Raw genomic sequence first — 17485 nt, forward strand, 5'->3', positions numbered from 1 at the left:
TTGGTAATGATAAGTAATGGTATGGTAAGCAAGGATAACTGCATACTGTATTAGTGGAGCTGTACTTCGGGAAGTGGATAAGATTTGGGATCTCGGGGTGATGGTAGACAGTGGACTAAAGTTCCAAGTGCACATTGCAAGTGTTGCAAAAACTGCACATCATATTGCTGATATGTAGGGATAAGGTGGTGGTGGCGGTCATGACTCTATATAAGACATCGGTCACCACATATAGACTACTGTGCTCAGATTTGGTTGCCGGTTTTCATTGTGATGTGGAAACACTAGAGAGGTCCCAAAGATGAATGACTAAAGTGATATTAGGAATCTCGAGTGTTGGTTATGAAGAGCATTTGAGAGAATGTAGATAGAGAAAAATTTGAGAGTTTTAGTGGATAGGAGGAAAACAGGAGATATGAAAACGACCTTCAAGTTAGTTAAGGGATTCTACCAAATTAATACAGAAGGAATTATAAAAAGAGTGGATATAAGATGGAAAGAATGAGAGGCCATCACCTCTTGTGTAAGCAAACAAAGTATGCTCATGAAGTAACTTCATGACTGGGAAACACTAAGGCAAGTGGTGCAAAGTCATCAGCCTCTATATATGAGTTGTCCAATTTCTTGGCATCTTTAATTTATAGTATAACTATATATACTATAACTATAAAGTATAGTTATAGTTTACTATAACTAACTATATAGTAAGTGGAAAAATTTTCAAAAAAACATTATTCACACTTATTATACTTCTCCTTAAACTTATTCACTGTAAGATCATTATACTTCGACAGGAATATGCCTGCACAAGGTGGAGATATAAGGTGGAAAATAGTGACTAGTTTGAAGGCAGTATGGCGAGAAGTGCAGGTAGTCAGGATGAGATATTTAATTGGATGTCACTATGGGCCAAAGAATGTGAATAGTTGAAAAGGAAAACTGGCTTAGCAAACTAGAGAAATATGATCATTATGGATAATTTTAATTATTGTAACATAAACTGGAAGGAAAAAATTTCTTGAATTCTTGGAACTACCATTTTAGGCAACATGTAATAGAAGGCATATAAGCAGTTCTAGATCTAATAATACAATCAGAGGATGGGATTGTGAATGAAGTGTTCAGTCTTCTTTCTGCTGGTGAGAATGACAATGAAGTGATCTCTGGATAGTGGTGGCCAGCCATTATCAAGACTTCCATGAATTCCAAAAGGACATATGTAGAACTACAAGGCCAATGACAGTTTAGAAGATACAAGGAGAGGCTATAAAGTTCTAATAAGCACCTAGAACAAAAATGATTTTAAAGTAACTGATATAACCACAAGAAAGAATATATCTTAAAATCCTTTAATAAGGTATTTCATCAAATTGTAATTTGTTCTTTTTCTTTTAGGATATATAGGAAGAGTTGCATTAATATCATTTTTGATCTAGGTGTTTATCAGAACTTTGCAGCCCCCCCCCCCCTTGTAGCTCACAGGATGAGGAGTTAGTTGAAAAGGAGATAAATGCTGCTTGGGCACTGATCAAAAGCTATTTAACAGAAGCAATACATTCCAATATGAAATCTGAATACATTCCAAAGGTCACATGCTAGAGTGCCACTGTACAAAGGATGGCTAACAGCATAAAAGAAATAAAATAAAATACAAATGATAATCATAATAAAAATAAATTACATAAAATAATTAAATTACAATGACATGATAAAGGGAAAGAGGGAGCAGTAGATTTTAGATACTGAAGCAATGAAGTTGTAATATCTCAGTGAACATATGCATGCATTTATTAAAAAAATTAGACTATCATCAGAAATATACCTGAGAATATCATATTATCTTATATTAAATTAAAAATACTAATAAGATATGATTTAATGATTGGCTACAGATAATTATGTTTGTTTATTAGTGAATGTGAGGATTCTGGAGGATTTGCAAGTGCACCTGGTGGAAGATTCAGGTAATTCTTTCAAAACTTTAATTCTAAACTAAAGCTGGAAACATTTATATACAGAATACTTTTAAATATCATGTTAATGATTTCCTTACATACTTAACATTTTAAATATGACACTCATTTATTCATTTCAATTATCAGAAAATAATATTATTGCTTGATATTATTATTATCATTATTGTTACAATTCATCTTCTACTGGAATACATAATTAATTGATGGAGTTAATTGATAGATGTCAACCTACATCTATCCTATTCTTCTTTTTTGTTCTTATTCTAGATTAGGATTTTCATACTCAGATCAATAATTGGATGCATCCTTTATTTTTCAATGAAAATTTTCCTTCACACAATATCCAACCTCAAAACAGATAGGAACTCCAACTTATCGGTTTCATTTAGATCAGAAGTTCCACAATTGATTACCAGAAGCAGATTGATCATCTCCCCCCCTATGTTTTGTTTTTCATGTATATATGTTATTAAAAATATATGGAGAGCGAGTTACATTGCATCCAACAATCTCGGGACTAGGTTTGGAAACTTGAATTACCGAATGTAAAAAAAAAAAAAAAAAAAAGATCAAATGCAGAATTATCATTACCTACTACATGATTTGTATATGCAGCAAATGCAACATAATTAACAATTGCTATAGATTCATTCCTGTTTTATAATTTAGTTATAGTTATTTACTAAATAAAGAGCCAAAAGACTTCAGTTTGGCGATGCAAAAATTATAAAAATTAAGTGGATATTAGATGCAGCATTATTTCAAAGCCAAATGTAGAAACGATGAATGTTTCATAAAAATAAGTTGACCAGAGAGCAAATGCCTGCCGGCATTTACAAGGCCCTAGCACAGGCCACTTTAGTAAACATGCACACTGCCCAGGTGTCCATATATTCACTTTCTAATTTGGTCCATTTTTTTTTAAGGTTTTACTGGCCTGACAGCTGTTTTGAACTGGTTGGTTCTCATCAGAGACCATACGGACCCGACATTTCAAGTTCCATAATATTTGCTCTCTTAAGGTTTCTACCTGGTCTCTGAAAAGAACCATCCAGTTTGAAACAGGCTCTCAGCCCAGGAGTCCATATATTTGCTTTCTAATTTGGTCCATTTTTTTAAGGTTTCACTGGCCTGTTTTCTAAAGTGGTCTGTGCTAGGGCAACTCGTAAATGACCGCGGGCGTATTCTGTAAGTTCTCTGGTCAACTTATTTTTACAAAATTTTCATAGTTTCTGCATTTGGCTTTGAAATAATGCTGGATCTAATATCCACTTGATTTTTATAATTACTTATAGCTAATTATCTGTATATTAAAAAAAAAGTCAAGTGCATTTTGGGGTAATCAGAGTAACATAGTAATGCAATATGTTTAGGGAAATCACTGCACAGTTTGTTGTATCGCAATTGGTTTCATTTAGATCTGAAGTTTCACAATTGATTATTATTATTTATTATTATTATTATTTGACACCTCCAGGGAGTCCTGGGACTCATCGAGGGAGAGCACCTGCTTTACAACTACTTCTCCACCATTCAATCACCAACTGACTGCAACTACACCAACACCATCTTTTCCACAGACAATCACAAGCATCCGTGCCCACAGCGGGATTCGAACCCACAGCCTTTTGGCTGGAGAGTGGATAGGCTATCCACTCAGCCAACCAGGTTGACTAAAAAAAATATTATTACGCGATACCTCCAGGGAGTCCAAAGACTCATCAAGGGAGAGCAACTACTCTACAACTCTGTCTCCACCACTCAATCCACCAACTACAATGAACTGCAACTACCATCGTCATCATCTACACCAATGCCACCTACCGCCCATCATCACCACATTACCAGAAGCAGATTGATCATCTCCTCTATATTTTGTTTTTCATGTATATATGGTTATTAAATATATATGGAGAGTGAGTTACATCGCATCCAACAATTTCAGGACTAGGTTTGGAAACTGGAATTACCGGATGTAAAAAAAGATCAGAGCCTGAATTACTATTATAATTTATTATAAAAATAATAAATTATTTCTTTTTATATTAAAATTATGGACTATTGTTATTACTTAAGGTTATCGGTAATTATTATTATCACACCAACCTCCATGGAGTCAGCAGACTAATCATGAGAGGTTCATTCAACTGATAACGTATTTATCATATTGAACCTTAAATCCTTAACATTCCCTACATTCAAAACACATTCTGGTAATGTGATCCATGTTGGAAAGTTTAAGGTTTTGAGATTTGGTAAACAATAATGGAATGCAAAGCACACACTTAGTGGGGAAACTTTAAAAGAAGTAGAGGAGATGAGAGATCTATGAGTGGTGGTGAACAAGGACCTGAAATTCATGGGCCAAATTGCACAAGTTGTGAAGATGTGACATTGGATAATGGCAATGATGTGGAGCACTCTGACATGCAGAAATTAAGAGATTATGATGCCATTGTATAAGGCCTTGATCAGGCCTCATATGGATTATTATGCACAGATTTAGTCACTAGGTTTTCATGGACAGTGATATATTAGAAAGGGTCCAGAGAAAATTCACGAAGGTGTCGGTGGTCTTTGGAATGTGGAGTATGAGGACAAATTGAGAGAATGTAAATTGCAAAGCCTCGTGAATAGGAGGAGGAGGGAGATATGATAAGACATATAAGCTGGTCAGGGGTTGTTATCAGGTTGGCATGGAAAATATTTTTCATAGAATGGGAAGGGGGAGGGTAGAACAAGAGGTCGCCTGGAAACAGTATAGGAAGTCATGATGGATGAAGGAGCTGAGGAATGATGAGAAGGTTTTTTGTATGGAGAGTGGAATGCATGGTCTGAGTGTGTTGCGAATGTAGCGACATTGAATCAGTTTAAGGTATGGTTGGATGAGCTTTGTGCGATACTGTGTACTTTCCACAATGAGTCTCTGACTCCATGGGGGTCAGATGTTAATAATAATAATAAACGGGTATTTTTTTATGTGACTTCTGCCCTTGAAGGGTTGTAATCCTATTGCACATTAGTGCCAAGAATGGGCTAAAGAATTTTTTTTTCATTTTTATTAATTTTATGTAGTTTGTATATTTTTTTATTTATTTTTCTTACATATTCTGGAAACTACTTTAGAGATCAAACATGAATCTTTTTCAAGCTGTTTCAGGCCTCTGATAAGTAGGTGGGTATGATGAATATGTTTAAGCTATGAGAGAAACCTGATTAGAACAGAGGATCTGCCATTGTACTGTTGGAAAGGCGGGAAATAATTAGGAAGTGTGAATGTATCTTCCTATGTGAGTTGGTTTTCAGTTAGTTTAGCTGTACACTTTCTTTCACAGTTTATTGTGAAAAGAAATAAATATTTACTGTGAAAGTAACATTAAAAAGTACTGAATTAAACCATCTACAAAGAGATAGCATTTGGAAATAAGGAAAATGAATTTTTTGAGCTCTTGAGAGACAACTATCTCAAGCAATATGTAAAGGATCGAGTGTTTTGGATTGAATTTTTTTTAAATTGTACTGGATAATGGCAATGATGTGGAGTACCCTGTTGTATTCCTGAGGATGCATATGATCAGGCCTCATATGGATTATTATGCACAGATTTGGCCACTGGGGTTTCATAGTGACAGTGATATGTTAGAAAGGGTCCAAGGAAGATCCACAAAGGTGGTCGGTGGTCTTTGGAATGCGGAGCATGAGGACAGATTGAGAGAATGTAAATTGCAAAGCCTCATGAAAAATCGTACTATTGTTATTTTATTCTTCTATAGTAAACAGGATTTTGTGGTGCTGGCAGACCACATGTTAATATAGCTTAGCTAAATAGAAGATTTAGGAATGGTAGTATCACACAGCATGTTTTTCAAATTTTTCTATGCAAAAATTAGTACGGAGGAGATGGAAGAATGCATATTTGTATCATCTATCCATTTGTATATTTTGTTCTTATAAATGAAGTAACCAGCATAAGTGGAAAAATTGTAGAGATCAGTTGATATTGGAGAGGGAAACATTTTTAATTAATGATATGAGGTATGGCCAAAGAGGACGAACATTTGTTTACTGTTTAGTTAATCAGAAAGAGGGAGAGTCAGTAAATGAGTTGGAAAGGACAAAATCTTAACTGGATTTAAAGATATTTGTCCTCTAACAAAACAAAATATTTGTTCTTCCCTCAACCCTGCAGTCCTCTCAACATACAGATTACAGTAATGCTATTACTATTCCCTATGTCTGGAGTAACTTGGGAAAAACAAACAAACATCCTTAACTTTAAAGAAATATAATATCTGCACTGCTTTCAAACCTCATATCAAGCTGCTTAACCTTATAAGCTAAAAGCCAACTTCCTCTTCTTTCTGTTCCAAATATAAGTTCCTTGTGCTTGCAACTTGTCTTATTACAAACTGGAAGATCTATCAATATCTATCTGGAAAAGCATAAGAAATATATCTAGCACCACAATTATAGTTTCAGGCCTAACAAGTATGCTTTGGAAACCTTGCACAGAATCTCATGAGTAAAAAATACTATGCTTCACTGCTGTAAGTATACCCATGAAAGACTTTTCTTTTCTTTTTTTTGAGTCATTAATGGATCTTGAAAACTAACCCAATCTCAATAATATGCTTGTGTGAAAAACTCACCAAGATATGTGAAACTATAATGCTTAGACCACCAATCCAGAAACATAAGCCACCTGCAAATTCTGTTTAATCACTTCTACTGTTTTCTTTTTTTTTTTGTATTGCTTATGTGCATGTTACAGTTCATATGTTGTATTCCTGAGGATGCTTCAATAAATTGGAGTCATTAGATTGACATTTAATTCATTTTTAGTGTTGTCTTCATCCATTAAGCCAAGAGATGAGATTATTGCATCTAAGCAATAAGCTTAAATATGTGACTGCAATTTTAATGTTAATAAGTACACATTGCACTTGGAGTGCAAAGATGTAGGGTTGGGTACCATATTCAGGAAATAGTGTTTAAGGAAGATGAAACTGTACTTTTGAGAGTGATGACTGACATATGAGTTTTTTTGGGGGAGTGGGGGGGGGGAATGGTTAATGATGGTTTAAAGTTTGGAAGACACCTTGCAAGAATTATAAAAGCTGCACAGCACACTACTGGCTGTTGTAACAAGAAGCGTATTGACAAGCAGAGATAAGGATGTGCTTATGCTCCTATATATAAGCATTAGTCAAACCACATATGGACTGTTTTGCTCAATTTCAGTCATCTAGTTTCCATTGTGATGTTTTTTTTCTTCTTTTTTTTTTGAAGAGGATTCTGACAGTAACTGACAATATCTGGGCTCTGAATGTTCAATAGAAGGATATGCTGAGGAATTATAAATTACAAAATTCAGTGGATAAGCAGAAAAGAGGTGATATGACATGGATGTTTTAGTTGGCGAGGGTATTTTACTCGATTAATACAGACGTGATTATACATAGAGTGGAGGGTGAAAACAAGAAGCTATTTCTGGAAGTTCAATAAAGATATAGTGAAGAGGGGAGTGAGGATAGATTTTTTACATGGTGGGAGAATGGAATTCATTATCAGAATGTGTTGTGAATGCTAGTTGTGCAAATGCGTGCACAGGTAAATGTGATAAACATGTTACTTGCTGAGTGAGACCTCTCACAATAAGTATGTTAACTCGGAGAGGTTATAATAATAATAGTACAGAACTTGCTGGCTTGTGTCATCTCACTATACTTGTATCTTCGCTGCCAATTGATTATCAATTCCTACTCCCTTCAATGTTAATAATCATTTATCATGCAGTATTCTATCAAACTCCTTTTGCAAAACCTAGAAAAAACTTCCCCATCTTCTCTGTCCAGTACAGTGATCACCCTATTATAAAATAGAACTAAGTTACTGAAATAAAACCTCATTTTAAGAAGTACATTCTGCTTTCTGGAAAGATTATTATTATTCTCATCAATATAATTTTGAATTTTATCTCTAGTCTGTCTCTCCAAGACCTTCATCGTTATACCTGATACACAAAAATTTGGTTTCACCTTTATGGCATCATTTTCTTTCCTTACATTTTTCAGGGACTGTTCCTGTTAGCTGGACCACCAAGTCTAGGAATTATTAGCTTATATTCACATTCCCTTAATATGTATTTTGATATCCCATACAGTAATAACAGCCTTATTGGCAAGAAGCTTATTTAAACTGAAACACTTCATATTCATGAACTATAAATCTCTCCTCTTCCTTTTCAGTTGTATTCAATGCTTCTAATTCTAAACAAGTGTCACTTATTTGCCATCTTGAGCAAACAAAGTTAGTTTTTCACACACACACACACACACACACACACACACACACACACACACACACACACACACACACACACACACACACACACATTTGATAAATTGAAAAAAAAAAAGCATCTTTCGTCATCAGATTCCTTCTTGGTAATAAGCAATGCAGATGACAATGGTAAACATTGTCTGTGAATGAACTTGGGTGCCACTGATTTATTTAGTGAATGTTTTTTTTTTTTTTGATGGATTGTGACTCCATGGGAGTCAGCAAAATAATTATTATTATTCCCTAAAGTCTACTGTGCTAACAACAATCAAATTCACCCTTGCACATTAAGTATATTGAAAAATATAAGGCAATTTAAACTGAAGCATATTTTTTCCTTTTTTTGATATTTCCTTTATTGTTATTAATTCTTTTTGAAGTTCTGTTCTGAAGGTAAACTAATGTGTTAAGCTAGGTTCAAGTTTTTAAATGCCATCATGTTCATCAAAATCACAGAAGTTTTAAGATCTAGTATACTAACATTTAAATGCACTTATTTAATTTACAGAACAGATGAGATCGGAATGAGTGATCTTATACTAGCATCTCCATCTCGCAGAAGGACTCCTGGCAATCATGTGGAGAAAGCATCTTTCATCAGGTATTGCAAACCATAATAAACAAAATTAAAATTGAATTTATGTACAATATTCTGAGTGCAAAAAATTTTAATTTAGCAATGTTAAAAAAAAATTTCAAGAGTTTGCACTAATTATTCTTACTGGTTTCATTACTGAAATTATATTTATAATGGCTTGGATGATACGGTGGCCTTGCAGAGAAATATTTTGAGCCAATTCATCAAGAAATATCTTACTCTTAATATTTTTTCTTCCAATTTATTTGAATGTCTAAATTTTGTGATAAGTAGTAATTAAGTGCGATTAAATATATGACTAAAATATAAAACGAGAATTTTTTTTATGTGACTCTCACCCATGAAAGGTTGTAAACTTAGTACATTACTATCATAGGTTGACTGAGAATTTTTTTTATACTGTCACTAATTTTATATATTTTTTACATAATCTGGAAATCCTGCTCTAGAGACCAAACATGGAACTTTTTCGAGCCACTTCATGTCTCCAATAAGCTAGGCGATACTCTCACACTGGGCAATGAAATTCATCTCCCACCTAAAGACAATTACAAACATCCATACTTATGACAGGATTTGACCCTCCTGCCTGTTGGCTAGAGAGTAGGTATGCTAATCACTTGGCCAACCAGACCATCAGTTTTAATCATGATCAAAAACACATTCAGCAGGAACAGTCCAAATTTGAATCTGGCAGGCATGAACACTGCATGCATTTTTCAACTTTGTAAGTAGACAGAAATGTGATGATGTGGGGAGGACATGTTTTGTGACATCGAATTGGCTGATTTCTATCAAAACTACTAGGAGAGATATGTTTCCAATGTTTTGGATAATACTGCACTTCCAGCACCTGTGACATTCTGTCACTGCCAGAACTCAAGATAGTCCTGCAAGAATAGAAGTTAATTTCTTGTGAAACTTTTTAAGATACATGGGAAGGTTTAACTTGTAGACTAAATGTTGTGATACATGTCAAAGGTAGGCTTACACTTTATTAAAAGAAGATGAATATTTTTATCATTGTACTTCTTGGGTATTCCAATACTTTTTTGGCAACATAGTATAGATTAGAAATAGAAAAGTGTGGAATGGAAATTTACAGAGTTCTGAGAGAGAATTATTTTAAGAACATGATGGAATGGACTTGTGAGGTAAAGGCATAGAATTAGGTAACAACCTGAGGATTGAGGATGTGTCCAAAAAAAAAAATGGAATAGTCATCTTGTTTCCAGTTGGAAAGAGTGATCATGAAGTACTGAACGGGAAAGTGACTAGATGTGGAAGGGTCAGTTAAAAAATTAATACATGTGAAACTTTAAGTTAGACAATTATGATCAATTGTAAATGATGCCATGGAATGAGAAATTGCTGAGAATTGAGAGTGCAAGAAGCAGTCCAGAGATGCCTGAAGAAACTATACTACACTGCATCCTCAGAATTATAAAGGATAAACCACAAATGAGTTAAACAGATGAGCACAATTATACAGTAAGATTTGCATATATTGAGAATATTGGTAGAGGAATATCAGAAATGTATGATAAGCATTTTCATAAGTAATATATAGTGCAGACCACAAACTTGACAGCCATGTGTAAGGAAACAGAATAAGATTATAAAAAGAAGGCTGAATCTTAGAGAGTATTTTTCCTGTGTCACAAGTATGATGGGAGAATAATCTTAGTAAATACAGATAGAAAGAAAGTGAAGGCAACAGAAATAGTAGAATTATTGATGATCATTTTGCCAGAATATATATTCTGAGCTAAAAAGAATGTGGTTCTGAATACTTTTTAGGGATGCAGTGAAAGAATAGAGATGTTTGAGCTCAATACAAAATACACTGGTGGGATTAAATGGGATAGCAGCATCTTATGAAGATGTGCATGCAAATTAGCATGCCCCTGATCTGGTCGGTTTCAAAATAAGCATGATTCCAAAAGAGTAGAAAGTAGTTCCCTGTACAGGTTGTGCTAGAGTAGATATGACCTGATTATAGACCAAGTAGGTGTGTCTCTGGGGTAATGATTAAGGTGTTGGTTAGGGACCCATATAAGGAAACGAGTAAATGTAGTGTAACTAGTACAGAGGACAGCATGGCTTTGATAAGAATAGCGGCTTTAGCAATCTGGTTATATTTTATGATAAAGTGATAACTCAGTTACACAAAGAAAATGGAAATACATATTACTGGACTTTGTAAAGGAATTTAACATAATATAATAATACTGTTGCATAAACCGAAGTAAATGTTTATAAATATAAGATGATGGCATGAATTTAGAGAGGAACAGAGTCTCAGAGAATGAGAATGGCCAATGAAGTTGACCTGTTTTTGGGATACAGCTCATGTATTAATGATACTGGAGATAGTGACCCATCTGTGTAGTATATAATTTTCTCTCTCTCTGGTACTATGAATTTATCCATATTTTTAGTTCATTCTCTATTATTTCAAAAATGGGGGAAAACAGTTGAGTAATAGAATCAAAGTGCAACCTTCAGAACAGCTATAGATGTAGAGCATAGTGTTCCAGTTACATTCAAACAGGCCATTTGGCTTATCCCTTATACTACTGTAACAGTAGTGTGGATAAGTAGTATAAAATAATCATGGTTTGTGCCATATATCCCATATGGTGATAATCACCATATTTTAAAGAAAACAAAATGCATGAATAATGAAACACATTGTTTCATTATATATAATGGTGATGATGGCCAAAGTGACCAGAGTAGAGGATGTAGTGGAATTATTTAATAAGCACTTTGTCCAGTACACATCATACTGGTATGAATGATGCCTCATCCACCTCTGGTTCTTTCCTGGGGATGAATCAGAGGTGGATGAGGTGTTGCTAAGTTAGGTGTTAATAAGACTATGGAAATGGATGACATATCACTACATATTTTTAGAGAATGTAAAAAAAAAAATTGATTGTGATGGATTGTGATCTGTTTGCTTAATGAGTCTTGCAGTAGGAAGTATCCACAATGAATGAAAATGGGCCAAAAAAAGTTCACATAATGATGGTGGATCTGTATTTGGAAACAGATATTTACAATTATAGAATGTATATGTGCAATTGTGGTTAAGATAGTGCAAAACTGGCTAAGAATAGAATACAATATGTTGGATTCAATAATTATCAGCATACCATAGTTTTGTAAAAGGGGGTCTTACTTTGTCATCTACTTGTATTTTATGATAAAATGCTAAATGTGTTGAACAAAGATGACTTGTATATAGTATTTCTGGACTTTGCAAAGGCATTTGCAACATTCCCTCCTAACCAAGGGAAGCAGATGCACAAGTCAGGATGCTTTCTGAGCAGCAAATAGGTTGGCTTGGTAACCCTGGTCCTGGAAAAGGGCTTAATTAAAAAAAAAAGTTTCAAATAATTCATTTAGCCACAATAAAATTCACACTTCCTGAAGCTTCTTAATGTTAAGTTTCTTAATGTCATCACGATTGTCTTGCATAGACATCTTGGGATGGGGGGGGGACTTGAAACTTTACAAATCACATACTGCTGCATTACTACTATGATAACAAAAACACACATTTTGTTAGTTACTGTCATCTTTGACAGTAAGCCTTGTGTGCAGTGTGTGTGTGTGATGGCAGATATGTGGTTGTACATGGACACATCTTAGAAGGAACATTGGGCATTTGATAGATTATCAGATGGGAAGATGCCATTCAAGTTGGGGAAAATGGAAATGGATAACAGGACAGTGTGATAATGATTGGCAGATGGATAGGAGATTGGCTGTGTGAAAGATAGCAGCAACCTGCATATGAAGTAAGAGGATAGTTTCGCAGAAAATATAAGTGGGAATAACTTGATGTTTGAAATATCCTGATAAAAATGAATTATTACACAACTGTGATCACGCATTATCAAACGTAATAATGATATATATGCTTTGGGTTCAGAGTCTATGATTGTGTCTGTGGTCAGAAAAGAAAAAACTGTCCAATTGGGCCAAGTAGATTTAAATATAAGCACTGTAAATTTAAATATAAGAAAAAGATAGAAGGTAACTTATCATGTCTATACAGAAATGCCAGGAGCATTAGAAACAAAGGGAAAGAGTTTGTTGCCTTGGGGATTATGTTTTGGCTTAAGATTATTGGCATTAGTGAAACCTGGCTTTCAAAGTAAGATGTAGTAACTGGAATCAAATGTAAAGGGTATAGTAATTTTAGGAAGGGCAGAAGAGATAGAAGAGGAGGGGTGGTGGTACTATTAATGATATTAGATGATTTATGTACAGTTAGGACAGAAACTCATGAAAGCAATAATAGTAAATATGTCTCATGCAGCAGTGAGTTTGAGGCTAGCTGGTGCAAAGTTGAGGCTAACAGGATAAAATATTGGTGAGGTGTTGCTAAACACCTCTCAGGTAGCTCAGCTGTTGAGAATGATGAAATGCATCAGCAAATTACCTTCATGGGTACTAAACAAGTAACCATTATGGTGACTTAAATCATTCATACATGGATTAAGTAGAAGAGAAATCCTCATGATAAGAATAAAGGAGAATTTATTAAGTTGGTATGAGACAACTTTCTGAAGTAACATCTGAAAAAAAGGAACTCGAGGTTGAAGCATATTAGATTTGATCATAGCATCAAAAGAAGTTAATGTGTAACTGTTTTGCCACCAGTTGGTGACAGTGATCATGCTGTCCTGAGAGTAGTTAACTATATGGATGTTCAATTAGGTCAGATTACATGCTGAATTACAGTGTTGGAAATTATGACAAGCTCAGAATACTATCTTTAGTCCAATGGTATCAGTTACTGAATGGGAAAGATATGAACAGTATGCATGGGAAACTTTAAAAAGATGCTTAATCAGAATGTGTCTGTAAGTTCAAAGAACAAACAATATGGGAGTGAAATGGATGTGCAACCTCATTAAGCAAGAGATCCATAGGAGGAAGATGATGTGGAAGGAATATCATGAGAATAAGAGTGAGAGAAGTTATGAAATATTTATGTGAAGCACAGGCTAGAAAAGTTACAGGAATTGTACAGAAAGTTAAATTGAAAAATGGGAAAAAAATAAAGCTGGCTTACATGCTAAAGTCAATGCCAAAAAAATTTATCACTATGATGCAAGTAAAAGAAAAAATAAATGTGGAAGAATAACTTTAGTGAATACCAATGGTACCCTTATATCAGAAGCAGACAAGATCTTGCAAATTATGAGCATTTCCTTTGCTAAGATCTATCAACCAGGTGTATGTAACATGATGCACAATACTGCCACTACACTAGATGAAAAGATTAAGGTGCAGCTAAATAAGAATGAGATTAAAGAGCCATTGCATAATCTGCATATTAATTCAACAATAGCACCAGATGGGATATTAGGAATGCTTAGCTGAAATGGCTTGGTCCTTGACATGTTTGTAGTATCAGCTCAAAAAAAATATTCCACAGGAATGGAAAGCATGTACAATAGTTCTGTGGTACAAGGGTGATGCTAAAATTGATCTGTCTAATTATCAACTATCAGTATCTCTGGAAAAGTGGTAATGAATACTTTAGAGAAGTTGGTAAGAACTGGCAAACAGATCTTAGATAAGCTATGCTATGCAAAGATAAGGGTTAGATAAGCTATGCTATGCAAAGAACACCATAGGTTTACTAAAGGGAGGTTATGTTTCAGCAATTTGCTGATCTTTAATAATAATGCTACAGTTGAATTGGATAAAGGGAATGGATACACTATGATACTGTTAGATATTGTGAAGGCATTTGATAAGATACCACATGAAAGGCTGTTGAATAAACTAGAGAATATGGGACTGGAATATAAACTCTTGACTTGGATAAGTGGGTGGCTGATGGGTAGGTATCAGAAAGTGGTATATGGAGGGTGCGATTCTGACAGATTTAAGATGGTATCTTATGATACTGTTAGATATTGCAGAAAACAGACCTCAGTCCTTGGACTGAGGTCTGTTAAATACTGAGAAGAATATGACAGGAGATGTCCATTGTTTGCTGATGATGCAAAGGTAGGCAGAGCATTCAGTGATGCTATTGATGTACAGTACTTACAGAATGATTTGAATAAGCTGGAACACTGGGTAAATGATAATGGCTATCTATTCAATGTTAGTGTGTAAAGTTATGCACTTTGGCGTGATGTCCAACAGCATATTATACTAGCCAGATTTGATATAAGAAACTGATGACACTAGGGATCTCGGAGTTATGGTGGATAGAAATTGAAGTTTCAAAGTCACATATGAACTTTGTACCTCTGAGTTGTACTTGCAATGTACAACTTTACAAGTACAACTCGGAGAATAATCACGATGTCAAAACAAACATTGACATTTAAGGATAAGGAAGTCATTTTGTCTCTTTACAAGGTTTTGATATGATATGACTGTATCTGGACTACTATGTACAGATTTGGTCTCCTTGGTTCAGAGGGGGATAAAGAAGATGTAGAAAAGATGCAAAGAATAACAAAGCTTATATCAAGATTATGTAGATTACAAGGACATATTGAAAGTATGGAGACTGCAGACACTGGTAAATAATAGAAAGAGGTTTATAAACTATCAAAAGGTGTTATAGGTTATCAACTAATGAAATTTTTCATTATATGGAAGGTGGAGAGAGGACAACAGGGGGTATCTGTGAAGGTTAAGTTTGTGTGCGGTTAAGAAAGGGGTGAGAGCTAGATTTTTCTCTCACAAAACAGAGCAGTGGGCAAGTGGAACAATTCACCTGTTGAAGTAGTGAGTGCATTCAATGCAAATGAGTTGAAGAGAATGCATGAAAATTGGTTTCAGTAATCTTCAATTTCCCTCGATGAGTCGACTCCCTGGAGGTCTCAGATACTACCACCACCACCACCACTACTATTATTAATAATAGTAATAAAGGAAGGCAACCAATTGTTGCTGTAGGATTCTGTTCTAGGTCCTTCCTGTTTAACTTATTCAATAATGATCTCTTTCATGTAGATTGAAAAAAGGATATTTTGCTTAGGAGTATAACTCTTCCCAAATGTGTATTACTATACATTTGGAGAGAGTTATGAGTGAGGCTGATGTTGAGTTCCTTCAAGAAAAGAAAATCATACTTTTAGGTTGGATGAAGTAGGACTGAAATCTTCTTGCACTCCAAAGTGCAAAGGTATAGGACTATGTGCTGTGTTAGTGAAACTGTGTTTCATGAGCTGGATAAAATTAGGTATGGGGGGGGGGGGGTTTGATGATGATCTGAAATTTGGAGAGCACATGCCATTCATATTTACACTAGGAATGCTAGGAGTGTGAATAAGTTTAAGACTTATTCCACTAGATATGTTGATGGTTGAGTAAGAATTCTAATGATTAGTTTGTTGACTCTGGTGAAGATTCTTTATTAACAGAATAGGAGGAAGATAAATGAACAGTAAAATAAGGCACAGAGTATGAGAAAAGAGGAAAAAGAGGTACAAGACAGTTGGTAATGATCACATGCATGAGAAATATAAAATGCAAGCTAGAAGGGTGACAAGCATGAAAAAGTGCAGTATGTGAGTAAATTGTCTAGTCAGGTCAAAGATACATTTTGGTCAATTATGGAGATTGCAACCATGTTATGAATAATTACTTTAATTTCCCAATGTTTGAACTTCATATTAAGGTCCTCATTTGGAGTATACATGCATATATATATATATACACATACATATATACTATATACATACATACATACATACACACACACATACATACATACATACATATATATATATATATATATATATATATATATATATATATATATATATATATATACATATATAAAAATAAATTTAACTGACTAGAACCCGAGAAAGTATAACAAAAACCTTTAATACATCACAACTAGTTTCATCGGTGATCCGACTTCTTCAGGTGAGAAATAAAAACATAAGACATAAAATAACACGGTAAAAAATGAACTTTACAGCTTAATAAAAAGCAGAATAATAACAGTCATATTTGAATAGGTGACCGCGTGCTACCGTTGGCATGAGTAGAATGTGTGCGACAGCTAATTTTTGAGCGCCAGTACTGGATTACTGCGCTATGGGAATCGGGTAAATTGTAGCTAAGATTATTGTTTAAATGTGAAGGGTCCAGAACTATTTCTTTTGATTCGATGATTCTTCTTTCGAATTCATCCTTGCAAATATATAAATTAGTAGTGCGTTCCCAATCAACTTGATGTGGCTGTTCTTCAAGGTTAGAGTTTGCCGAGAAAAGGACATGACTGGAAAGGGCGCTCGCTCGTGCTCTACTGTAGGAGATGTCAGGTCTATGTTCCTCAAGACGAAGTGAAACAGATTTGTCTGTCTGGCCAAAATAAGGTCGACCACAGTTGCACAAAACTTTATAAACACCAGGAAAATGCAGATGGTTGTGTTTTGGTTTTGGTCGACTCAGAAAAGAACGAAGTTTTGGCAGCGTAGTATAGTCGGTCTTTATGTTGAATTTTTTCAGAATCTTAGCTAGTTTTGGGGTAAGAGTGCTGATAAAAGGCAACTGTATATGAGTGATA

At 34.6% G+C, this 17485-nt stretch overlaps 2 protein-coding genes across 2 annotated transcripts in view; both read left to right on the top strand.

Moving 5' to 3' along the window:
• Window positions 1-2271, top strand: part of LOC150110202 (glutamine-rich protein 2-like) — a 61653-nt gene extending 59382 nt beyond the window's left edge. The window contains exons 9-10 of the mRNA XM_090392571.1: window positions 1914-1964; window positions 2244-2271. Coding sequence (XP_090248697.1) covers window positions 1914-1964; window positions 2244-2271 — 79 coding nt within the window. The remainder of the gene's footprint in view (window positions 1-1913; window positions 1965-2243) is intronic.
• A 6565-nt stretch (window positions 2272-8836) lies between these two features.
• Window positions 8837-17485, top strand: part of LOC150110203 (uncharacterized) — a 194395-nt gene continuing 185746 nt past the window's right edge. Inside the window, exon 1 of the mRNA XM_090392192.1 lies at window positions 8837-8919. Within this exon, the coding sequence (XP_090248318.1) occupies window positions 8843-8919 (77 nt within the window). The 5' untranslated portion in view covers window positions 8837-8842. The remainder of the gene's footprint in view (window positions 8920-17485) is intronic.

Source organism: Typopeltis vanoorti, chromosome 1 (genome assembly GCF_054136105.1).
Source record: "Typopeltis vanoorti isolate ZY-2024b chromosome 1, IOZ_Tvanoo_1.0, whole genome shotgun sequence".
NCBI classification, from domain to species: Eukaryota; Metazoa; Arthropoda; class Arachnida; order Uropygi; family Thelyphonidae; genus Typopeltis; species Typopeltis vanoorti.